The 22,999-nt window shown below is 42.0% G+C and overlaps 1 protein-coding gene across 1 annotated transcript; it reads right to left on the bottom strand.

The window, feature by feature from the left end:
• Positions 1-20,692: 20,692 nt before the first annotated feature.
• On the bottom strand, positions 20,693-21,904 carry LOC145401253 (uncharacterized). Its single transcript, XM_080273587.1, has one exon. The coding sequence runs from the start codon at positions 21,902-21,904 to the stop codon at positions 20,693-20,695; it is 1,212 nt and encodes a 403-aa protein (XP_080129713.1).
• Between the last annotated feature and the right edge of the window lie 1,095 nt (positions 21,905-22,999).

Raw genomic sequence — 22,999 nt, 5'->3', positions numbered from 1 at the left:
CAACAGTCACCTATGGCTTTGAAGTGAGATGAAAAATCAGGAGGATTCAGAGAATGGTTAGCTGTCAGTCACCTCAGACAGCTGAGCCTCAGTAAGAAAGAGAAAATGTGGTTTAGAGGAAGAGAGGTGGTGCTAAACAGAGGAAAAAAAATAGAGGAAAGGCCATAAATGTCGCAGAAATGAAGACGAAATGAGTCAGACAGTGCTTCCACACATCTCTTTTGGCCGTTACGGGGAGAATTGGGTAACATCATGACTCCATGGTGTCCAGTGGGTGAATGAGAGAGTGATGCCACACCTTCACGCTGGCTGGGGAGGAGGGGACCCATATGACTCACTCATCGAGTATAATCAAGAGTGGTGAGAGCAACTGACCGCAAAATAAATAAATAAATAAATGAGTCCACACTCTTCTGAAAGGACCATCACAGTCACCTTAACAGTCCTTCCAGAGGGACCATCACAGTCTAAAGGTTAGTGTGGGACCTGATTAAGACAGCTCAAAGCTGAGCATAAGAACTTCACTCCCTCCTACCTAGCAGTCATTTGGTCATTTTAAAACGAAGTTTCTCGACTGAAGTGAGGTAAAAACCTGGTTTGTAGCAAACTTCAGTCGGCTGTCTCTCACCAACTCAGAAAATATAGTGAAAAAGACAGAGAAATCATCTCCAAAATGGAATCATTTCACTCCATCTGCCAAGACCTCCACATCTCCATTGACTGACAGCAAAAATTACAATACTCAAAACACTCCCCTGATGTCCTTCCTCCTCGTGCACGTATAGGATGAGAGCTCATATCCCACATGCACTTGAAACTTCCTGTTAGAGAGGAAGTTCTGAATATAAAGTGGTAATTGACACCGAAAACCACAAGAAGAGAAGAGTGGATACAATCCCATGTATTTTTTGTCTGGAAGCAAATGCAGTGCAGATGGATGAATAAAAAAGAAGAATGTCCATAATGGATCTCATATTCCTGAACCTACTGTACATTTAATGCTGACATTCTCCAACAAATAAATAGATAAACAAACAAACAGGGCATATATCCATCCTGTTTTCAAATAATTTACAAATGCAGGACACCAAAGAGACTTGGGAGAAACTGGACGCAATGAACTGGTAGTTCCCTGGCCTACAGATCAGAAAGATTATGGCAGTTAGATGACATACTCTGTTCCACACCCTGCTGAACAAGGACTCCTCCTGCATATGACAATGCATGGCAAAGGGAATACCATCATGTTCTGGACCCGTGTCCTTGCAGAAAGCATGTGCAGCTCTTAAGTCTGTCAAAATAAAGAAAGGGGTTGTAAATTTGCTTTCCCTGAAACAAAACATCGAGCCTCAGTCTCCTGGTGCACAATATCGACCAAACGTTGCACTGAAGGATTCCTCCTGGGAACAGTACAAAATTGGTCTGCAAAACCAGTAGCCATTTCCTGAAAGGTTGACACTGTATCTGCTCTGAACATTAGCACCTTGCGTTTGAAGGTTAATAAAATCCCTGTATTATCTACACCCGTATCTAAACCTAGGACACAGGAGTTGACAGTCGATGAAAGACATCAATGGGCTAAGTCGTACATAGCTGAAGGGCACAACAGAACTGCAGATATAAAAAGTCTCCTTGCTTATGTTTAATGAAATGAGAGCATACAGCCCTATCACCCCTGTGAGCTGCTGTTCCACACACTGTCCCCCCACTGCATAAGCCTAGAAGAAAAGGACTTACTTGTTTGGGGAATCGTCTTCACGCAGACCTGGTATAAAGTAGCGTTAAAACATAATACAACTTTATCAGCACTACTATGAAACACAGCCATCCATGACCAGAGAATAATAAAGTTCTGAAAAAGACTCCAGTTCACCTAATCCAGACATAAATGAGGAACCCGTGGTATGGGTGGACTGCCAGCTGTCAATAGTCAAACAGCCACTATACACAATCGAAATATAATCTAGAGTACAATCAGGAGAATTAAGTGTAAAGTCTAGAGCCGAAAGGTACCAATCAATACCTGCAAGTGCATCGGATATCCTATGTTGAGACGCAGATATCCTAGGCCTTTATCACTGACATCAACAGGCTCTCTCGTGCATTAGACAACACATTCCCCCACAATTCATGCTGTTCTTTTAATTCCTCCTGGGGAATAATCGGCCATGGCAACTGGCTAATATCCGTCGAGGTGCTCACGATGGACAATATTATTTGTCAATAGGTAGACACTACAGACTATGTATTTCCTCCCCAGGTAAATGTCCTTTGCTGCTGACTGGAGAGAACTCTGCGGTAAGGACAATGTGAAAGTAAATCAGAATGACAGTAGACGGAAATGCCAGTCTGGTGGCCACCTATAGAATCCAGGACTGATAATATACTGGCATATCCCTAAGGTGGGGAAAATGTCCAGTACCCCAACATTCTCGTGCAATAAAACAAAGACTGAAAGGGTTTCAGCTAATAACTACTGAAGCTCCTCTCTGTTTCCTCTCCAAATTCTACATTTCCAATGCAAGACCTGTAACATTTTTCATTAGACATGGGGCTGGCCTTTGGGGCAAATTAAGTCTTCAGGGGGTGAACGGCCCTCTGCTGAGCACCAGCGTTAATGGATGCCAACAGTTTCCCAGAGGGCCCAACAACTTTTTTCTCCTGCCATTCGAGGAAGGTGAAGCAAAAACATGCTGATACTTCCATATTCTCACATTACCAAACTGACCCTCACCCCCTCCCCCACGAATAAGAGGGTTAAAACAAGCAGGGGTGTTCAGCGGTGGAACAGCCGGCCTTATTGGCTTAGGAGTTGACACAGAGGCAGCCAACACAGTTGTAACTATTGCAGTATGATGAGTGGCATAGCCCTCTTGCCACAAATTTAGGATGTGGGGACGTACGAAAAGGCACCCTCCATCCGCCAAACGACACATGGGAAAAAGATCCAGCCTCCAGGAAATTTATTCAAGATGAATGGACAGTGGAACGTGGCTCCACACATGGGGAACCATCCCGTGGTGGAAGCATGCCTTCCCAAAATTTCACCAACACAAATATACTCTCCAAGCAGGATATGCATGGCAACTGATTTCCATGAGAAGCAGGTGGAGTGACATATGAGTCATCGTACTGCACTCTAAAGTCTCCTGTTGAAGTAAGGGGATTGAAGAAAAAGTCATCCCAGGATTGATAATCAGGTTTCTGATCATTTCCATAGCCTTTGCAATAGGAAGCCTTTCGCAGGTTCAGAGTTATAAGATTCATTCTCAAACTTATACACTGTGTTGAGGAAGTTGAATTCCGACCATAGTAGATGATACACAAAGGAGGATGTGGGCGACCTGTCTCACCATAGGAATTGCCACAGAATAAACAAAATAAAACTAGTAAGAGATCCTGCAAATTTAATCGGCTGTATAGACTGACATTTCCAAAGATCAGACAATGTAAACAGTTCCTGCATCTTGGAATATAGACTCACCTGAGTCGGATCAGGTAATGTGAACCAATCAAACTTGACAATCAAAGACTGCGTTGCCGTTAGAACATCCCTCCATGATTCTCATAATTTCACCACTCTGGAGTGCCAGCCAATCCAGGAGGTCATTCTCCGTATAACTAAGGAAGTGCTTGGAACAGACTACTATCTGGGTCTGGTTTAAGGAGGGTGAAGTGATAAACACTTCTTTAAAAGCAACAACTATAATGGCTTGTATGTGAGCACATTCATCAGCCTTCCTAGTTTTAATGAGGAGGTACTCGTCTACTCGATGGACTGCCTTTGGAGATGACCTACAAGCCTTAACTAGGTCACGCTGGACCTTGACGCTTGTCAATATACAGACCTCATATGAGACACAGAAAAGGTTTGCACGGGCTGAGCTTCAGGCTTCATATGTGATATAATTTACATTGGTTATAAACCAGTGACTCAAGGCTGGTAAACTACCTTACGTAGATTCAGCCAAGCAGGAGTTAAAGGCATTCTTCTCCCTGGAGGAAGAACCATCAGCCAGCTTCAAGACAGGAAACTTCTCACAGCAATCAGGCACAATGATGCAAGGCATCGTCTTATCCGTGAAACTGAAAGCTTACTTGGTAGACTTGGTGTTTCTCCCTTGAAAACTCTCCTAACCCATGTTTTTAGCAGTTAAATAAGACTCAAGTGTTACTACAGCTGATGTACCAACAACAGTGTCCTGTGAACGCCCCATAACCCTTGGGACTCCCGGAAAGATCAACACCACATGAGATGGGGAAGACTAATTACAAGAACCATTAAACTGGGAAAGATCAAGGACAAAATCAGATTGCCTAGAGTGCCTGGGGTCAGCAGGAAGGGACAAGTTGTCAGCAAATGACAACTAGTGGACCTGACCATCTGGTAAACAAGGACCAAAACTGGTGGGGAAATCTGCCATATAATAAGACTGAAAGACAAGCCTTCACTCCCCCACTCTCCATCCACCACAGAATCCAACATTTGGTAACCAAGTGACAGGTTGCAGAGCACCTGATGCCTGAAGCATAACAGAGAAATATATGTAGGTCACCACCACACAACCACATGGCAGCTCCGATTCCATGAGGTGGCAGGCCATGTAACTTTCCAGCCGAATGACTTGGTCTGGCCTCTTCAAGATGCTCATCTGTTCAAGCAAGGCAATCAATGAGCTGTGTGACTAGCTGCAGGGAGCAGAATGCAGTATCACTGAACCCTTAGGCGTTCCTTTCTTTTTAGCATTACATACCACACATGGGAACCACGTGAGGGTGGGGTGCCAATATCACCACTCTAAGGTGATTAAAAAAAAAAAAAGGATCATCAACATCATAATCATCATCATTACCGACAGATTTTCCTCTACTAATGATGAAGGTGCAGCCCTTGGTCCACAAGATCGAAGGACATGAATCCTAATGAGGGCGCCAGACCACCACCACAGGGGATACTACTGACCATACTTGAAGATCCACAACCATGTCAAGGTAACTCCCTATTTTGTGGGGAACATCGAAACCTAAAAGTCTCATTTGCTTTCTGCTTGGCTATTCTGTTTTCATACTGCATTAAAAATCTAACTCGCATATGATAATGCAGGTACTAACCCGTTCAAGCAACCATTTTGCAGCCTCTGTACTCAGTTCTTTCTTACTCTTTTGTTTCCCATGAATACCTCTATAATACTGGCCTCTTTTCTTCCCTGAGACACTTTGCTCTCCAGAATAATGATAATTTTTCATGTCTTTAATATAAATTCACAAAGTTACTTTAACGAATTGATTGGTCAGTACTTTAAGATAATGAGACATGTTTTTTTTGTTATTGTTTTACATGTTACAGTCTTAGAAATTAGCCGGATTAGAACTGTCGTTGGAGTATTTTTTAAAAATATACCCAATCACATCAGTTGGAACTCCTGTGTAATGGAATTACATTAATAGTGTCTCATTAGAAGAAAACGGTTCACCCAATCACCAGGTGGAATGAGCGGGCCAAGGCTGCAATGGTTTGATAGCCAGTGATTAGCATATGCCCACTCCCTCTCTCTCCCTTTTTGTACAGAATTTTTATCCAGTGACAGTGGTTTTCATGGAAATCACTTTGTAAACACGCATACGAAGATGAAGTTAATGAACCACACGCCATCCTCGTGAAAAATGCACTATCTTCAAAAAATATAATCAAATAATATATGTAACTTTAGACGTTCTTCCCATTACTCTAATTTATTCAAACATCTCCACGTGAATCACAAGGTTTATTATAAAAAACGATATTATGAAGAGTTCAGTGATGAGTGAAATGATGAACACCCTATTTCAGTGCCAACCAACCTCATATGCTTTCATGTTTTTACTTTCGTTGTACAATACCTGCCCCACAAGACCAGGTTCAAGAGACCCATGTGAACTTATCGTGTCGTTCTTTTTTTTGTTGTTGTTGTTGGAGAACACTAAGAAATAAATGTTCACCTCTCTCAAACCATTAATTTAACATCAATTTTCACAGTGTATACTTTCATGGGCTTTATCCCCTTACCACAATTTCATCTCATCCCATCTTTTAATCTGCTCCTAAATTTATCTTCTCGCCCTTTATATCTATGCCTGATAACTTGGAATATCTTTATTTTATTATTCTACCACGACATCCAATATCATACTGTAGGATATACTTTACTGTCACATTCTCAACAATACATGCAGTCCATACACCGCCCATCGCGCCCATTGCTTTACCAGTCTTTGACGGTTTCATGTTACGATGCAAGTCATGCAGTTAACAAACGTACTGGTCTCAAATCTGTAACCTCAAGCTATGGTAATGATGTTGATAATGTATATTACGATACGTTAACAAATACCACGATTTTGTATTAACAAATTACTTTGTTGACAGAGATTAAAATATTTACATCAATTCGTCATTTACCTAACTATAATAAGTGATTTACAGTAAAATGTGTGACGTAGGAGAAATTTTTAGTCGCAGTAATCATATTAGCATAAGACTTTAAATTAGTACAAAATGCAATATCAGTTATACATAAACTGTTACTCCCAAACTTCAAAAACAGCAAGCTTTGACAATATGAGAGACGATACTACCCAGAATAACGTGACTATTGCTATTGGTAGTGATGAAAAATAAGGCATATAGTCACAAATACATCGCTACCAATCAAATTCATAATTATATCCCAGAACTACTTGAATCTGTTCTGCGATTTGATTTTGGTGGAGTAATATAATCATAATAGATACATATGACTGCAGTGCATACTGGCTGAGAACAATTATTTCTAACTTTTACAGAAAACATGCCCTCGTACCTGCAAAAATGAACAAACCAGTGAAAAAATGGAACTTTTCCTGTATGAAATGTCTAAACATTCAGGATCGAAAAAAGTGCATTTGCGACAGTTAACATCCCAACTAAGGCTGGTGAATTATCCTCTCCACTATAGGATGGCATATATATATATATATATATATATATATATATATTTGCAGCCGTGGCTCAATAGGTTAGAGCGATCCGCTCTGACCGAAGGGTCGGAGGACCGAATCCACCCAAGGGTCATTGGTAGACTTCAGGAAGGGCATCCGGTCATAAAATGCTACACGCTCCATTCCAAAAGTCCTCTACCCAGGGGCAACGCCTTAGCCCGTCGGGGATACCTGGCGTAAACCAAATTATATATATATATATATATATATATATATATATATATATATATATATATATATATATATATATATGCCCCCACCATCCGCCCCTCTCCCGGTGATGACTCGAGGTGCCTGGAACCACTGTCTGACTCTCTTCTTCTTCATTTCTGCAAGATTCGCGGCCTTTCCTCTAACTTTCGCTCTGTTGAGCACCACCTCTCCTCCTCTAAACATCACCTTCTTTTTCTAACTGAGACTCAGCTGTCTGAGGCAACTGACAGCAAACCATTTTCTGTATCCTCCTACTTTCTCTATACTCATTTCAAAGCCAAAGGTGGCTGTTGTGTATATATACGCGACGACTTATCTTGCTCTCGTGTTCCTGAACTCGATTCTTCTGAATTCTCTATACTCTGGCTTCGGCTTTCCTGTCATTCTCTGACTTAATATATCTGCGCTGTTTACTTATCTCCTAATTCTACTATCAAAAATTCTTCGACTATCTTACTTCTACGTCGGAACACATTCTATCCATTTCTCATTCATTCATTGCCAGACGCCATGTATCCCAAACGGGATGGCCAAGGGCTTAGAGTTAATTGTTTTACAGGGAGGGGCACTAATCCTCCACCAACCCCACTTGACACGTAGGGATGCCAACAGCATCTGGTGTTCCCAGGCAGTCACCCATCCAAGTACTAACCAGACCCAACGTTGTTTCCTTTCTTTGAAATCTCCATTCTAGGAGATTTCAATGTTGGCTCTCCTTTCCTTTCACTGATCCACCTGGTGAACAAGCCTACATCTTTTCTATTGTTAATGACCTAGAGCAGCTTGTACAGCACCCTACCCGTATCCCTGACCGCCTTGGAGAGAGCTCCAACATACTTGACCTCTTCCTCACAACTAATCCTTCTGCTTACTCTGTTAATCTTTTCTCTCCGTTGGGCTCCTCCGATCACAACCTTATCACCTTAACCTGTCCTATCACTCCGGTATGGCCTGTGGACCCTCCAGGGAAGCGTTGTCTGTGGCATTTTGGAGCCACAGACTGGGAGGCCCTCAGGCAGTACTTCTTTGGTTTTCCCTGGAATGATTATTGCTTCCATGCCCGTGAGCCATCTGAGTGTGCCTTGCGCATTATGGAGGTTATTCTCTCGGGCATGGAAGCATACATTCCTTTCTCATATCCTGTGACTAAAGCAAGAAAGCTTTGGTTAAATCACGCTTGTTCTAATGCTCTCCACAACAAGGAGAGGGCCTACAAAAGGTACCGGAGCCAACCCACCCCTGAATGACATCTTTACGTTTCTGCCCGGAATCGTGCTAAGTCTGTTCTTCGCTCTGCTAAATATAATTTCATCCATACTAAAGGCTCTCAACTCTCCAACTCGAATTCTTCCTGCTCCTTCTGGCACCTTGCCAAAAACCTTTCTAACAACTTTACCTCATCATCCTTCCTTCCTCTTCTCTACTCTGATGGTTCTGTAGCTATTTCTTCTACTGATAAAGCAGATCTCTTCGCACAGACTTTCTCCTCCAATTCCACCTTAGACGATTCTGGTGCTGTTCCTCCATCACTTCCCCCCTCTGACTTCCTCATGGCTGACATTAATATTTCTTCAGCTGATGTATTTTCTGCCATCACTGGCCTCAATACTAACAAGGCATATGGGCCTGATGGGGTCCCTCCTAGTGTTCTCAAGAACTGTGCTTCTGTGCTTACACCCTGCCTAGGCAAACTCTTTCACCTTTGTCTGTCAACTTGTTCCTTTCCTTCTTGCTGGAAGTTTGCTCTCATCCAGCCAGTCCCAAAGAAGGGTGACCATTCCCAACCCTCCAACTATCATCCAATTGCTTTAACGTCCTGTATTTCAAAAGTTTTCGAGTCAATTCTCAATAGAAAAATTTTAAGGCATCTTTCCTATCACAACCTTTTTTCCGATCGTCAGTATGGGTTCTGTCAGGGACGCTCCACTGGCGATCATCTCACCTACCTTCCAGACTCCTGGTCATCCTCCTTTCGGGACTTTGGTGAAAGCTTTGCCATTGCACTTGACATCTCAAAGGCTTTCGATCGACTCTGGCATAAATCTTTAATTTCCAAACTGCCCTCCTACGGTTTCTATCCTTCTATCTGTGCCTTCATCGCTAGCTTCTTTTCTGGTTGTTCTATAGCCACTGTTGTAGACGGCCATCGTTCTTCTCCTAGATCTATCAACAGTGGTGTTCCTCAGAGCTCTGTCCTATCACCAACTCTCTTCCTTTTATTTATCAATGATCTTCTAAGCTGTACATCTAACCCTATCCACTCTTAAGCTGATGACTCCACCCTTCACCTTTCCATTCGGTTCCCGCAACGCCCATCTCAACAGTTACTTCAACAAACAAGGGATGAGGCTATGGCACACCTAATGTCTGACTTGGCTCGTATCTCTGACTGGGGTAAATATAAGATGGTTGTTTTTAATGCATCTAAGACTCAGTTATTACACCTATCAACCCGACAAAATCTTCCGCAGGTATACCCACTAATGTTTAATAATATTCAGCTTAAGCCTGCATCATCCTTGAATATGCATGGGGTTTCATTTACTCGGGACTTATCTTGGAAAGATCATATTACATCTCTTGTAAAATCTGCTTCCAAGAGATTGGGTGTGCTAAGCCGACTCTGCTCTTTCTTTACCCCTGCACAATTGTTCACTCTATACAGGGGTTTTATCCCACCCTGTGTGGAGTACAACTCTCATGTGTGGGGAGGCTCCCCACATACAGCTCTTCTCAATAGGGTGGAGTCAAAGGCTTTTCGTCTCATTAACTCTCCTCCTCTTACTGACTCCTTTCAACCTCTGTCTCTTTGCCGCACTGTTGCATCTTTATCTCTTTTCTATTGCTACTTTAATGGTCACTGCTCCTCTGAACTGTCTACTTGCATTCCTCCACCTTTACGACGGGTGCGTAGCACCAGTCTGGCAGCAAACTCTCATCCCTTTTCTGTCCAACTCTCTAATGCAAGAGTTAACCGTTACTCCCAGTCTTTCATTTATGCAACAGGTCAACTCTGGAACTGTCTCCCTCTGTCTGTATTTCCTGCTGCCTATGATCTCCAGTCTTTCAAACGCAGTGTGTCCAGGTATCTCAAAATGATCGGATCTTGAATTTGGCTCTCTATTGTATTTTGTTTTTCTCTTGGAGGGAACTGTTACTTCGGGCTCATGGCCTTTGGTTCCTTCTTCCTCGCATTAAAAAAAAATACACATATAATATATGCCAGATTAATTTAGGTAATTGAACGTAGTTAAAAAAATAAATAAATATGCAATTCAGTGTTCAACAGAACCCAAGCCTCATTTCTGTATGTTTGGGGTGGGGTGACATTCCTGTCATGGAACGACTTTTTCCATCCATGCTCACTTCCCTATTCCCTTTCAGTTAACCATAACCAGCAATTTTTCTACCCTTCTGCAACCTTTGAAGCATTTTATCCTCGAAACTTACATCCCTACTCACTGTTAAGTAAGTACTTGAATGCACTCACATTTTCCATTTCCTCACCATCCAGCCTCACTGTGCATTCCGTGGCATCATTTCTCTCAATGACTACAACTCGACCCTTATTTACATTCACCTTTTAAATTCCATTTCATACATACTCTCCCTCAACACTCCTTGCAGCCCACACTCATCTTCTTTTAACAACACAGTTTCGTCAATAAACAACTCCAGAGAAAGTGTTCACACTCTACCTTCTCTCATTAGGGACATTCCCACATCCACTGCACGAACAAGTATCTCTTTTATATCTGCATTCATATCCAAACAGAATAGCCACGGAGACATGATACACTTTTGCTTCCATTCAACACTCAAATCAAAGAACTGACTTAGCTCACTGTCAACACGAACTACAGCCTCCGAGCCCTGACATAAATTTTCTTCAAAGCATCCACCAGCGTGTTATGTACTTCATATATTTTTAATCCCTTCCACATTTCCAGGCAATCAACTTTGTCATGTGCTTTCTCCAGATCCATGAGCTCAACATACAAATTGATTTCCTTGTTTTGAAACATTTCCATCAGACATCTAATACAGAATATGTGATTTATGCAGCATCTTCCATTCCTAAAACCCCTTTGTTCTTCTCTAGTTAGTTTAGCGGTCATTTCCCTAATTTTATATATTACTCGATAATATATATATATATATATATATATATATATATATATATATATATATATATATATATATATATATATATATATGTGTGTGTGTGTGTGTGTGTGTGTGTGTGTGTGTGTTTGTGTGTGTGTGTGTGTGTGTGGAATGAAAACCAAGAAACGCCCGTGGCCTCCACTAATTCGTCAGTTATGCTTCAACGATCTTCCTAGATTACCTGTCGAATTTTCTCGATTTTTTAATCTTCTCGATAGGACGAAGGTTGGCTAGGACGTTGAAAGTTTTGAACTGATGTGATGCCATTCTTAAAACATGCTCACCATCCATAGAATTACGTTTTTTTTTATTTTCTTTATAGCCTGCTCCTTGCTCAAGTATTGTCGCTCTCAGCAGCTGTTTTCCCAAGCAAAAAACAAAAACTTATGCGTATTCTTGTCTAATTCATATCTGCTATAATGGTTTGAGGACGAAAACTGCTGAAGTCACGTGCACAAACAATGAAAAAACGCCGGGAAAACGGTCTCGACCCTATTAGCGCCGTGCCACGTGACAGAATGATTCAACGCACTGCACGCAAGTGGTGCCTACTGCCACAGCGAGGAACTACTTCATTTTCCCGCGCTGTCGCTCTATTTCAGGAAGTTTTGAGCCCCTCTTGTGTGTGTGTGTGTGTGTGTGTGTGTGTGAGTGTGTGTGTGAGTGTGTGTGAGTGTGTGTGTGTGTGTGTGAGTGTGTGTGTGTGTGTGTGTGTGTGTGTGAGTGTGTGTGTGTGTGTGTGTATACAGTATATATATATATATATATATATATATATATATATATAAAATCAAAATCCATCATCATCATCATCAACCTTTGAGGTCCACTGCAGGACCGGTCTAACCCTAGCTCACCAGCGTGCGCATATATATATATATATATATATATATATATATATATATATATATATATATATATATGGAGCCTCTGTGCTACAGTGGTAAAGTGTACGTGCTTGTACACTGAAGGACGAGTGTTCGCGCCCTGTCAGGGTAATAAACTTTGGGAGCGTTCTTCAGGCCACGTACTGCACTGACGGACACAAGGGGTGCTGTGGTTGAACCAGTGTCGCATACTGGAAAGTATGCTTGCACCCAGTCGGCTTGCGCGGGCCAATTACACTTGGTTCACAGACTACACACACGTCCAAAGCCACTCCAGCACTAAAATTACACTTACAAGCACTTCTCACCCTACATACAATCTCTACTAGACAACATAAGCCACTTGGTAGAGATACATTGGCTGTATCGTCCCTACTTCGGTCGGGAGAGGCCGGTCCTGCAGTGGACACTCAAAACGGCTGATGAGACGAGATGATATTATATATATATATATATATATATATATATATATATATATATATATATATATATATATATATATATATATCTTTCATTTCCTGTGGCACCCTCGGGGATTCATAGGGACTCGATGAACTCACACCACCACATCCCATTTTGTGCTAACTCCTCAAGATCTCCCCAACACTCATCTCCTGCTTCCCGTCTCATTGTCCTCACCCACGTCTCTTTTGGCCTTCCTCTACCTCTCCTACCAAGTACCACCCACCCTGGTGTACCTCGTACTATTCCCTGTCTCCTATACACATGTCCTAGCCACTTCCATCGTGAGAACCTAACATATTCATCGACCGGCTGCACTCCCGTTATTTCTCTAATTTTACTATTTGGTATCCTTTCCCACCACTTAACTCCTAATATTGTTCTAAGTGCTTTTCTTTCAAACACCAAGAATTTATTTTCCATAGTCACTGTGCTGTACCAAGTCTCGTGTCCATAAATTAAGATACTCCTAACCATTACCTTATAAAGTTTGATTTTTGTATGCACAGAGAAATTGTTATTATTCCAAATATTTTTAAGCATTCCCATTGCCTGATTAGCCTTCTTTAACCTTTCCTCGAATTCAAATTTCAAAGAACCATCCTTGGCTAAATAAGTACCTAAATATTTAAACCTATCAACTTGCTTTACAACCATACCTCCAATTACACATTCCTGCGCATTTTCCATATTCATATTGATTATTTCAGTTTTTCCACAATTAATAACCAAACTCACCTTGCGACCTTCACTCACCAAACAGTCCAACACTCTCTGCATCTCTTCTGGCCCATCACAAATCAAAACTATATCATCTGCATAATCTAAATCCAAAAGTTTCCTGTTCTCTCCCCAAAGTATACCTGCACCGGCTTCTGTTCCAACGCGTTTCATAATGTAATCAGTGACCAATATAAATAGTAAAGGCGATAGAACACCACCTTGAATTACTCCGGACTTGACTTCAAACGAATCACTCAGACAACCATCAACCATCACTTTACAAAATGTGTCCTCATGCATGTTCATAATGACCCTCACAAACTCCTCTGGTATTCCATAATGTCTCATGATCTTCCCCATAGTCTCTCTCGAAACACTATCAATAGCCTTTTCGAAATCAACAAAACAAAGACTTAACGGTACTCTCATTTCATTAACTTGCTGCATCAAATGCCTAACTATAAAGATCTGATCATTGCAACCACGTCCTTTTCTAAAACCAGCCTGTTCATCCCTCAGAATACCCTCAACCACCGGCTCCAACCTATTTAACAACACTCTACTGAAAACTTTCAAAGCTATCGGTGACAAAGAGATTCCCCTCCAATTACCGCATTCACTCAGGTCTCCCTTCTTCGGAACTTTAACAATTACACCATTCTTCCAAACTGATGGTAGTAACCCCGTCACCCATATCTTATTGAATAGCTTGGTCAAGATCATTATTAATCTATATATATATATATATATATATATATATATATATATATATATATATATATATATATATATATATATCATCGTCTGGACCTCCTTTCCCACCCAACGGCAGGGTGAGGTGTAGCAATGTCCAGACAGCACAAACTTGCCCAATCCAATAGGCCACGCTTCCATTCACTCAGCATTCAAGCCCGGATTCTTGGCTCTACCGGATACGCCAAAAAAATTCACCACAATCTGCAGCTTCACACAACCCAGACGCTGCCATGTTCACAAGGGGTGCCAAAATCATCCGCTTCTCCTCACAACATTCATCCAGCCAGCTCGATATATTGTCAGTTCCCTAGCCTCACCGACTTCCAAACCTCTCTTCCTCAAACACTCATCCACCTCATGTATACCTTTTTCAGCACTCTATTGTTATCCATTCTTTCCACATGACCATACCATTTCTGGACACTCTTCGCTTCTGGTGTTCACCGACTTCCTCACTCCTCACCTTTCACGAATCACATTATTTCGTATCCTATCCACCCTCTGTACTCCACATACATTCCCCAGCAGTCCCATCTCCACTGCTCTTACTCTTGACTTTTCATTTTCATGCCACACCATAGTCTCACACCCATATGTTGAAGTTGACACTAACACTCCCTCATGTAAGCCTCGTGCAGCTGCAGCACTCAAGCCTCTATTTGTCATCAAGGCCTTCACTGCACCAGCTACCTTTCTTTCTTGTGTCACTCTACGTTCAACTTCTTTTGCACGTATTCCTCTCTTTTCTGTCACTGCACCCAAGTATTTGAACTCTCTCACCAATTTTAGTCTCTCTCCATTCACTGTGACATCACACTGGGAGTCACCTTCTCTCTCAACAACTATCACTTTACTCTTCTCTACATTTACTCTCAAGGCACGACGCTCACAGACATCAGCAAAACTCTGCACTAGCCACCAAGTCCTTGTTCGGTACTTGCAAGCAGTACTGCATACAACAAATCTGAGATATTCCATCTATCACCATATATATATATATATATATATATATATATATATATATATATATATATATATATATATATATATATATATATATATATATATATATATATATATATATATATATATATATATATATAGTATATATCCCTATCTATCTATCATATATATATATATATATATATATATATATATATATATATATATATATATATATATATATACAGTATACAGTATATATCCCTATCTATCTATCTATCTATCTCTATTTATCTATCTATCTATATATATTATCATCAACATGTTGGGAATATGGTAGCCAATTATCATTGAATTATTCAGTGATCCCTTGGTTATAACGACTTTGATTTTCACTGTGAGATGAAAATCAGCACTCCTGGCATTAAGTGTGTTTTTTGGCTGAGAAGCATCATTATTTTGCAGTTGAGCTTGGTGCAGCCTGAGACTCACAAACACTGGCCAGGTGCATCAACCCATTACATCATCACACAAACAAACTGTTTTCAATGACCATGACATTTTAGCCATAAATACTCGCTTTTTGTTGGCCCACACCATCACAGCTGAGGCTGAAGGTGAGTTTCGCGATGGACTGTCAACGTTTTGAAATGGTGAACATAAATAATCTTGGTCAAAAACATGCTAATACAGTATTTCCGGTTACACAAATTGTAATGATCATTTGTATGCTTCACGAACTTGTAGCTAAATATCAATACGGATAAAATACTCGAATAATTTCGGAAGCATTGGAGTTCTATACAACTGGAGTTGGTCTGACCAGATTTTGTTTACAATTAAGCCAACCACTCAATGTCACAGACTTCCTCAAGCTAATTTAAGCAACAGAAATATCTTACCAATACCTTTGCTCTTCTCCCTGGTTGTTTTCTACTTTATTCTAATAATCATATACTGGTAATTGGTTGTTTACTGGTGATTTTCTTTCCCTTGTGTATCAATGTCCACCCTGATTCACTAAAGTTTTATGTAAAATGTAATGGCAGACTTTCAAGAAAAATCTATTGTAATCGAATAAACCGTATTATTATTAACCTAATCTTACTTATTCTTACGGTAGCCTACGTAACCTAAATTGTCTAGCCTTAAAAATTAGCATCACACATTCCAAAATAACCTAACTTAACCACATTTAACCAAATCAAACCTAACCACACGTGACTTAACCAAGCCAAACAAAACCCAGCTTAACTTAACCCAGCTCAACACGTGGCCTCGGAGTCCCCAGGGGGGGGACCATAAATGCCCCCACCTTCCGCCCCTCTCCCAGTGACGACCCAAGCTGCCTGGAACCACTGTCTGACTCACTTCTTCTTCATTTCTGCAACATTCGCGGCCTTTCCTCTAACTTTCGCTCTGTTGAGCGCCACCTCTCCTTCTCTAAATCTCACCTTTTTCTGACTGAAACTCAGCTGTCTGAGGCAACTGACATCAGATCCTTTTCTGTATCCTGCTACTTTCTCTATACTCATTTCAAAGCCAAAGGTGGCTGTTGTGCATATATACGCAACGACTTATCTTGCTCTCGTGTTCCAGAACTCGATTCTTCTGAATTCTCTACACTCTGGCCTCGGCTTTCCTGTCATTCTCTGACTAAATATATTTGCGCTGTTTGCTTTTCTCCTAATTCTACAGACCATCAAAAATTCTTTGAATATCTTACTTCTACAATGGAACACATTCTATCCATTTCTCCATTCCCTGAAATCTCCATTGTAGGAGATTTCAATGTTCACCACCACCTTTAGCTCTCCTCTCATTTTACTGATCCACCTGGTGAACAAGCCTACACCTTTTCTATCCTTCATGACCTAGAGCAACTTGTACAGCACCCTACCCGTATCCCTGACCCCCTTGGAGAGAACTCCAACATACTTGACCTTTTCCTTACAACTAATCCTTCTGCTTACACTGTTAATCTTTTTTCTCCATTGAGCTCTTCTGATCACAACCTTATCACCTTAACCTGTCCTATTGCTCTGGTACGGCCTGTAGACCCTCCAAAGAAACGTTGTCTATGGCACTTTGGAGCTGCGGATTGGGAGGCCCTCAGGCAGTACTTCTTTGATTTTCCTTGGAATGATTATTACTTCCATTGCCGGGGGCTATCTGGGTATGCCTTGAGCATTATGGAGGTTATTCTCTTGGGTATGGAAGCATACATTCTTTTCTCATATACGTAGAGTAATGCACGAAAGCCTTGGTTTAATCACGCTTGTTCTAATGCCGTCCACAACAAGGAGAGGGCCTATAAAAGGTACCAGAGCCAACCCACCCCTGAATCGCATCTTTTATATGTTTCTGCCCAGTATTGTGCTAAGTCTGTTCTTTGCTCCACTAAAAATAATTTCATCCATACCAATTGCTCTCAACTCTCCAACTCGAATTCTTCCTGCTCCTTCTGGCACCTTGCCAAAAACCTTTCTAACTACTTTACCTCATCATCTTTCCCACCTCTTTTCTACTCTGATGGTTCTGTAGCTATTTCTTCTACTGATAAAGCAGATCTCCTCGCTCAGACTTTCTCCTCCAATTCCACCTTAGACGATTCCGGTGCTATTCCTCCATCACTTCCCCCCTCTGACTTCCTCATGGCAGACATTAAAATTTCTTCAACTGATGTATTTTCTACCATCACAGGCCTCAGTACTAATAACGCATATGGGCCTGATGGAGTCCCACCTGTTGTTCTCAAGAACTGTGCTTCTGTGCTTACTCCCTGCCTAGGCAAACTCTTTCGCCTTTTTCTAACAACTTGTACCTTTTCTTCTTGCTGGAAGTTTGCTCTCATTCAGCCAGTCCCAAAGAAGGGTGACCATTCCCAACCCTCTAACTATCGTCCAATTGCTTTAACATCATGTATCTTAAAAGTTTTCGAGTCAATTCTTAATAGCAATATTTTAAAGCATCTTTCCTATCACAATCTTCTTTCTGATCGTCTGTATGGGTTCCGTCAGGGACGCTCCACTGGCGATCTTCTCACCTACCTTTTGGGCACCTGGTCATCCTCCTGTCGGGACTTTGGCGAAAGCTTTCCCATTGCAATTGACATCTCAAAGGCTTTCGATCGAGTCTGGCAAAAATCTTTTATTTCCAAACTGCCCTCTTACGGTTTCTATCCTTCTGTCTGTGTCTTCATCGCTAGCTTCCTTTCCGGTCGTTTTATAGCCACTGATGTAGACAGCCATCGTTCTTCTCCTAGATATATCAACAGTGGTGTTCCTCAGGACTCTGTCCTATCACCAACTCTCTTCCTGTTATTCATCAATGACCTTCTAAGCTGTACATCTAACCCTATCCACTCATACGCTGATGACTCCACCCTTCACCTTTCCATTCGGTTCCCGCAACGTCCATCTCAGCAGTTACTTCAACAAACAAGGGATGAGGCTATGGCACATCTAATGTTTGACTTGGCTCATATCTCTGACTGGGGTAAAAATAATCTAGTTGTTTTTAATGCATCACAGACTCAGTTTTTACACATATCAACCCAACAAAATCTTCCACAGATATACCCACTAATGTTCAATAATATTCAGCTTAATCCTGCATCATCCTTGAACATGCTCGGGGTTCCATTTACTTGGGACTTATCTTGGAAAGATCATATTACATCTCTTCTGCTTCCATGAGATTAGGTGTGCTAAGCCGACTCCGTTCCTTCTTTACCCCTGCACGATTGTTCACTCTAAACAGGGGTTTTATCCGCCCCTGTTTGGAGTACAACTCTCATGTGTGGGGAGGCTCTCCACATACAGCTCTTCTTAATAGGGTGGAGTCAAAGGCTTTTCGTCTCATTAACTCTCCTCCTCTTACTGACGTCCTTCAACGTCTGTCTCTTCGTCGCACTGTTGCATCTTTATCTCTTTTCTATCGCTACTTCAATGGTCACTTCTCTGAACTGTCTGCATGCATTCCTCCACCTCTACGACGAGCGCTTAGCACCCGTCTAGCAGCAAACTCTCAACCCTTTTCTGCCCAACTCTCTCATGCAGGAGTTAACCGTTACTCCCAGTCCTTCATTAATGCAACAAGTCAGCTCTGGAACTGTCTCCCTCTGTCTGCATTTCCTGCTTCCTATGATCTCCAGTCTTTCAAACGCAGTGTGTCCAGGCATCTCGAAATGATCGGATCTTGAATTTGGCTCTCTCTTGTATTTTGTTTTTCTCTTGGAAGGAACAATAGTTGCGGGCTTCTGGCCTTTGGTTCCTTCTTCCTCGCATAAAAAAAAAAAAACTAGCCTAATCGAACCCGATCTAACCAATGGTAAGTCTTCAAACACACTGTAATTGAATTAAAGAGATTAGGTTAGCTTAGGAAAATAATTTGCCATTAAATTATATATAATTCTGTATTAAATTTATTTAAACTTGAAATACACGAACGTACGAACTTGCATCGCCGCCTTACGTTGGAGGCGATCTACTGACCTACTATGCATTTCAGCGGCTGTGTTACCTCGATTTTCTGGGTTTTCTCGGTAACGAAGTGTTGGATCACTATTATACTTTGCCACAGTTTATTTTACACCTAGCGCTAATTTCTGACTGCATAGTGCATTACCAGAAGTGTATGAGTAAGCTACATACTCTTGACAGTTGAGAGAAATTCCCGATATCCAGAGACAGTATTCGGACACAGCCAACACTACGTCACTCCTTAGACCCCACCCACCTCTCTCCCCCTACCTGTATGATCCCTCCTTCCTTCTATCACTCTTTACCCCCTCCCTCCCTCAACCTCCCCCCTTCTCTCTCTCTCTCTCTCTCTCTCTCTCTCTCTCTCTCTCTCTCTCTCTCTCTCATGGAATTCAATTAAATTAATTTCAACCTTGCACTAACCCACGAGATGTATATGGCTCTGCAACTGGTGCATGCATTAGCCATAAAACAATGAGGTGTGCGTAAATTGTCTTTCTTTGCCTTCATCTGGGCTATATACTCTTTGTAGCTCATGGATTAATTTCCATTTTGCCTTGTAGCCTCTACCGTAAAGTACGATTGGGGATGGGCGCCAGAGCAGTAACATGATGAATTCGAGATATTTTATTATTACACTGTATTATTATTATTATTATTAGTAGTAGTAGTAGTGGTAGTGGTAGTAGTGGTAGTAGTAATAGTAGTAGTAGTAATAGTAATAATATTACCGTTAGTATTGTTATTATTTTTATTATGAGTAATATTAATAATATTATTATTACTATTATTATTAGTTATTAATATTATTATTAGTATTAGTATTATCTTTATTAGTATTACTGTGTATAATATATATCTATAAATCCTTTGTAGGACAGAAATGAAAACGGAAATTAATCCATGGGATAACTTTTTAAGAAAGAGAACTACAGGTTATATGGAAGAGTATTTCATAGTTCAAAATACACTGTGAGCAGAAGCGGATATATGATGAGGTGACAAGTGATGACAACATGAGTGCACAGCATAACCTTTCTTTTACTCCACGTCACTTTCCAAGAACAAGTCTTCCTCATTATCTCTGTCGAGGTTTATGATGACGGGATCTATGCTGTGGTGTATGTTGTCTGTGGCCCAGTACTCCTCCTCATAGCCTTGTGATCGGCGAACCGCACCTGCCCACACTTCTGCCGTTACACCCATTTTTGCCTCCTCCAGCCTGGCCTGCAAGTCTGCCCGAGTGAAGTGTTGTAAGGACGAGCGCACGTGTCTTTTCATGTGCCCCCATACTTGTTCAATGGCATTCAGTTCTAGATGGGCTGGTGGCAAGCGGACGACCTCATGACCCCACATTCGAATGGTGTTGTCGACGATGTATTGTGGCTGTGGTCGGTTCCGTTTGCATATGAGCAGGAGCTCAGGCCGTGTCGCGTGTGGCGGGAAGGGCAGGCTGTGTTTATCCAACCATGTAATGAGGTCAGCTTTCCTGGTGGCAGTGGTAGGGCAACGACTCTCTTCCGTCTGCTGGCTGTGATATGGCGCACTGTCTAATACAAGCACAGATGGTTCAGCCAGCGAGGGCAGGAGCTGTGATGTCAGCCAACGAAGGAAGAGCTCCCCGTTAACCTCGCCGTGGTAGTCACCGCTGGTTGTCTTGGTGTGGTAGCACAGGAACGATTCCTCCACAAAGCCATCAGCGGTGCCGGCTGCAACTACCACAAAGCGGTCCCCTTCTCCGGGGGGCACGTGACGGCTGTACGCGGTGCTTGTGGCAGGTTGCGTTGTGTCCACCCACTTCATGCTGTGGTGCATCCTGGTGGTGAACCATGTCTCGTCAAGGTACACCACCTGCATCCCTCTCTCCTGGTGTTGCTTGAGTGCCCTGAGAGCATTAATCCGCCGGCATACAACGTCCAGGGACTCCTTCCTCACATACATAGTCCGCTTTGATGTCCTATAGCGGAATCCCATATCGTGGAGGAGTCGCCACACCGACGTATCCGAGGTTGCCATCGGAATGATGCCGTCGATCATCAGCTCCTCCGTCAGGGAAGCAATAGTCATAACTTCTTTGGCGGCGAACTTTGAATGGACTTTGCGACGAATGGCCGCTACGGTGAAACTGTCGAATCCGGCCGGTGTTGTGGGAGGTGTTGCAGGTGGTGGTGGTGGTAGTGCCTGGGCCGTCCCTGCCTCGCAGTTGGTGGTGCGATGCCGCCTTTCCACCGTCCTCACCGCATGGACGCTCATGCCGACCGCATAGGCAACCCTGTCATACGGCCTGCTTGGTGATAGGTCAATATTACAACATTAGTGATATGTCTTTTACTTTTGGTGAAGTATTATCAGGGCTGGAGACAAAATTCACCGTGATCCATTACCGCTTTAACAACGAAACCTTGGCAAAGAAAATGTATAAATAAAACACACACACACACACACACACACACATGAAGGTGGCTTCTGTCCTTAACCCTTAAATTTCTTACACCACCCACCATATGTGAAAATGCATGATGTGCTGTATTATAACCAAGTGAATACCTTATATGGTGTATTATTGGATCATATGACAATTACTTTACCCATGTTCGGGTATGTATAGATAGTTTATGCGTATCCGTTGATATGGAGCCCATCACTCATCAAGTTAGTGATGGGAACGAATGGGTTGCAGTAATATAGCTATAAACGACACGCACCTGTGCAAACTGAACCTCAGCCGATTGTCTCTCTGTTCCTTGGTAAACAAGGATAAAAGCTGCATGACAATGCCATTCCTGCAGCCACGGGGACAATGACGTAACTTATATGCCATACTGTTAATCCTTGGAGCCAACGTCCTGTATTTCTGGGTTATTACTGTAGAGTGCAGCCACAAACCCGTTTAACAAACCATGTTACTTCGCAACACCTCAAACTGCTCAGCTCCAGTAAACCATGTGTTTGCCATTCTCGCTCGTTATTACCCTCCACATTACCGTACCCAAGGCTTTACTTCCACATTATTTCACTTTGCAAAAATGACGCGTGCATGTTGGTATACCATATTTCTATATACTTCAGGAATACAGCATGCACCGTAAGTTATGAATCCAAGAGAGAGAGAGAGAGAGAAGGGGGGAGGTTGAGGGAGGGAGGGGGTAAGGAGTGATAGAAGGAAGGAGGGATCATACAGGTAGGGGGAGAGAGGTGGGTGGGGTCTAAGGAGTGACGTAGTGATGGCTGTGTCCGAATGCTGTCTCTGGATATCGGGAATTTCTCTCAACTGTCAAGAGTATGTAGCTTACTCATATACTTCTGGTAATGCACTATGCAGTCAGAAATTAGCGCTAGGTGTAAAAT

Source organism: Coenobita brevimanus, chromosome 55 (genome assembly GCF_032717465.1).
Source record: "Coenobita brevimanus isolate Jiangsu-jjx chromosome 55, ASM3271746v2, whole genome shotgun sequence".
In the NCBI taxonomy this organism is placed as follows: Eukaryota; Metazoa; Arthropoda; class Malacostraca; order Decapoda; family Coenobitidae; genus Coenobita; species Coenobita brevimanus.
The sequence above is the reverse complement of the archived record's forward strand: the minus strand, read 5'-3'. Positions and strand labels throughout refer to the sequence as shown.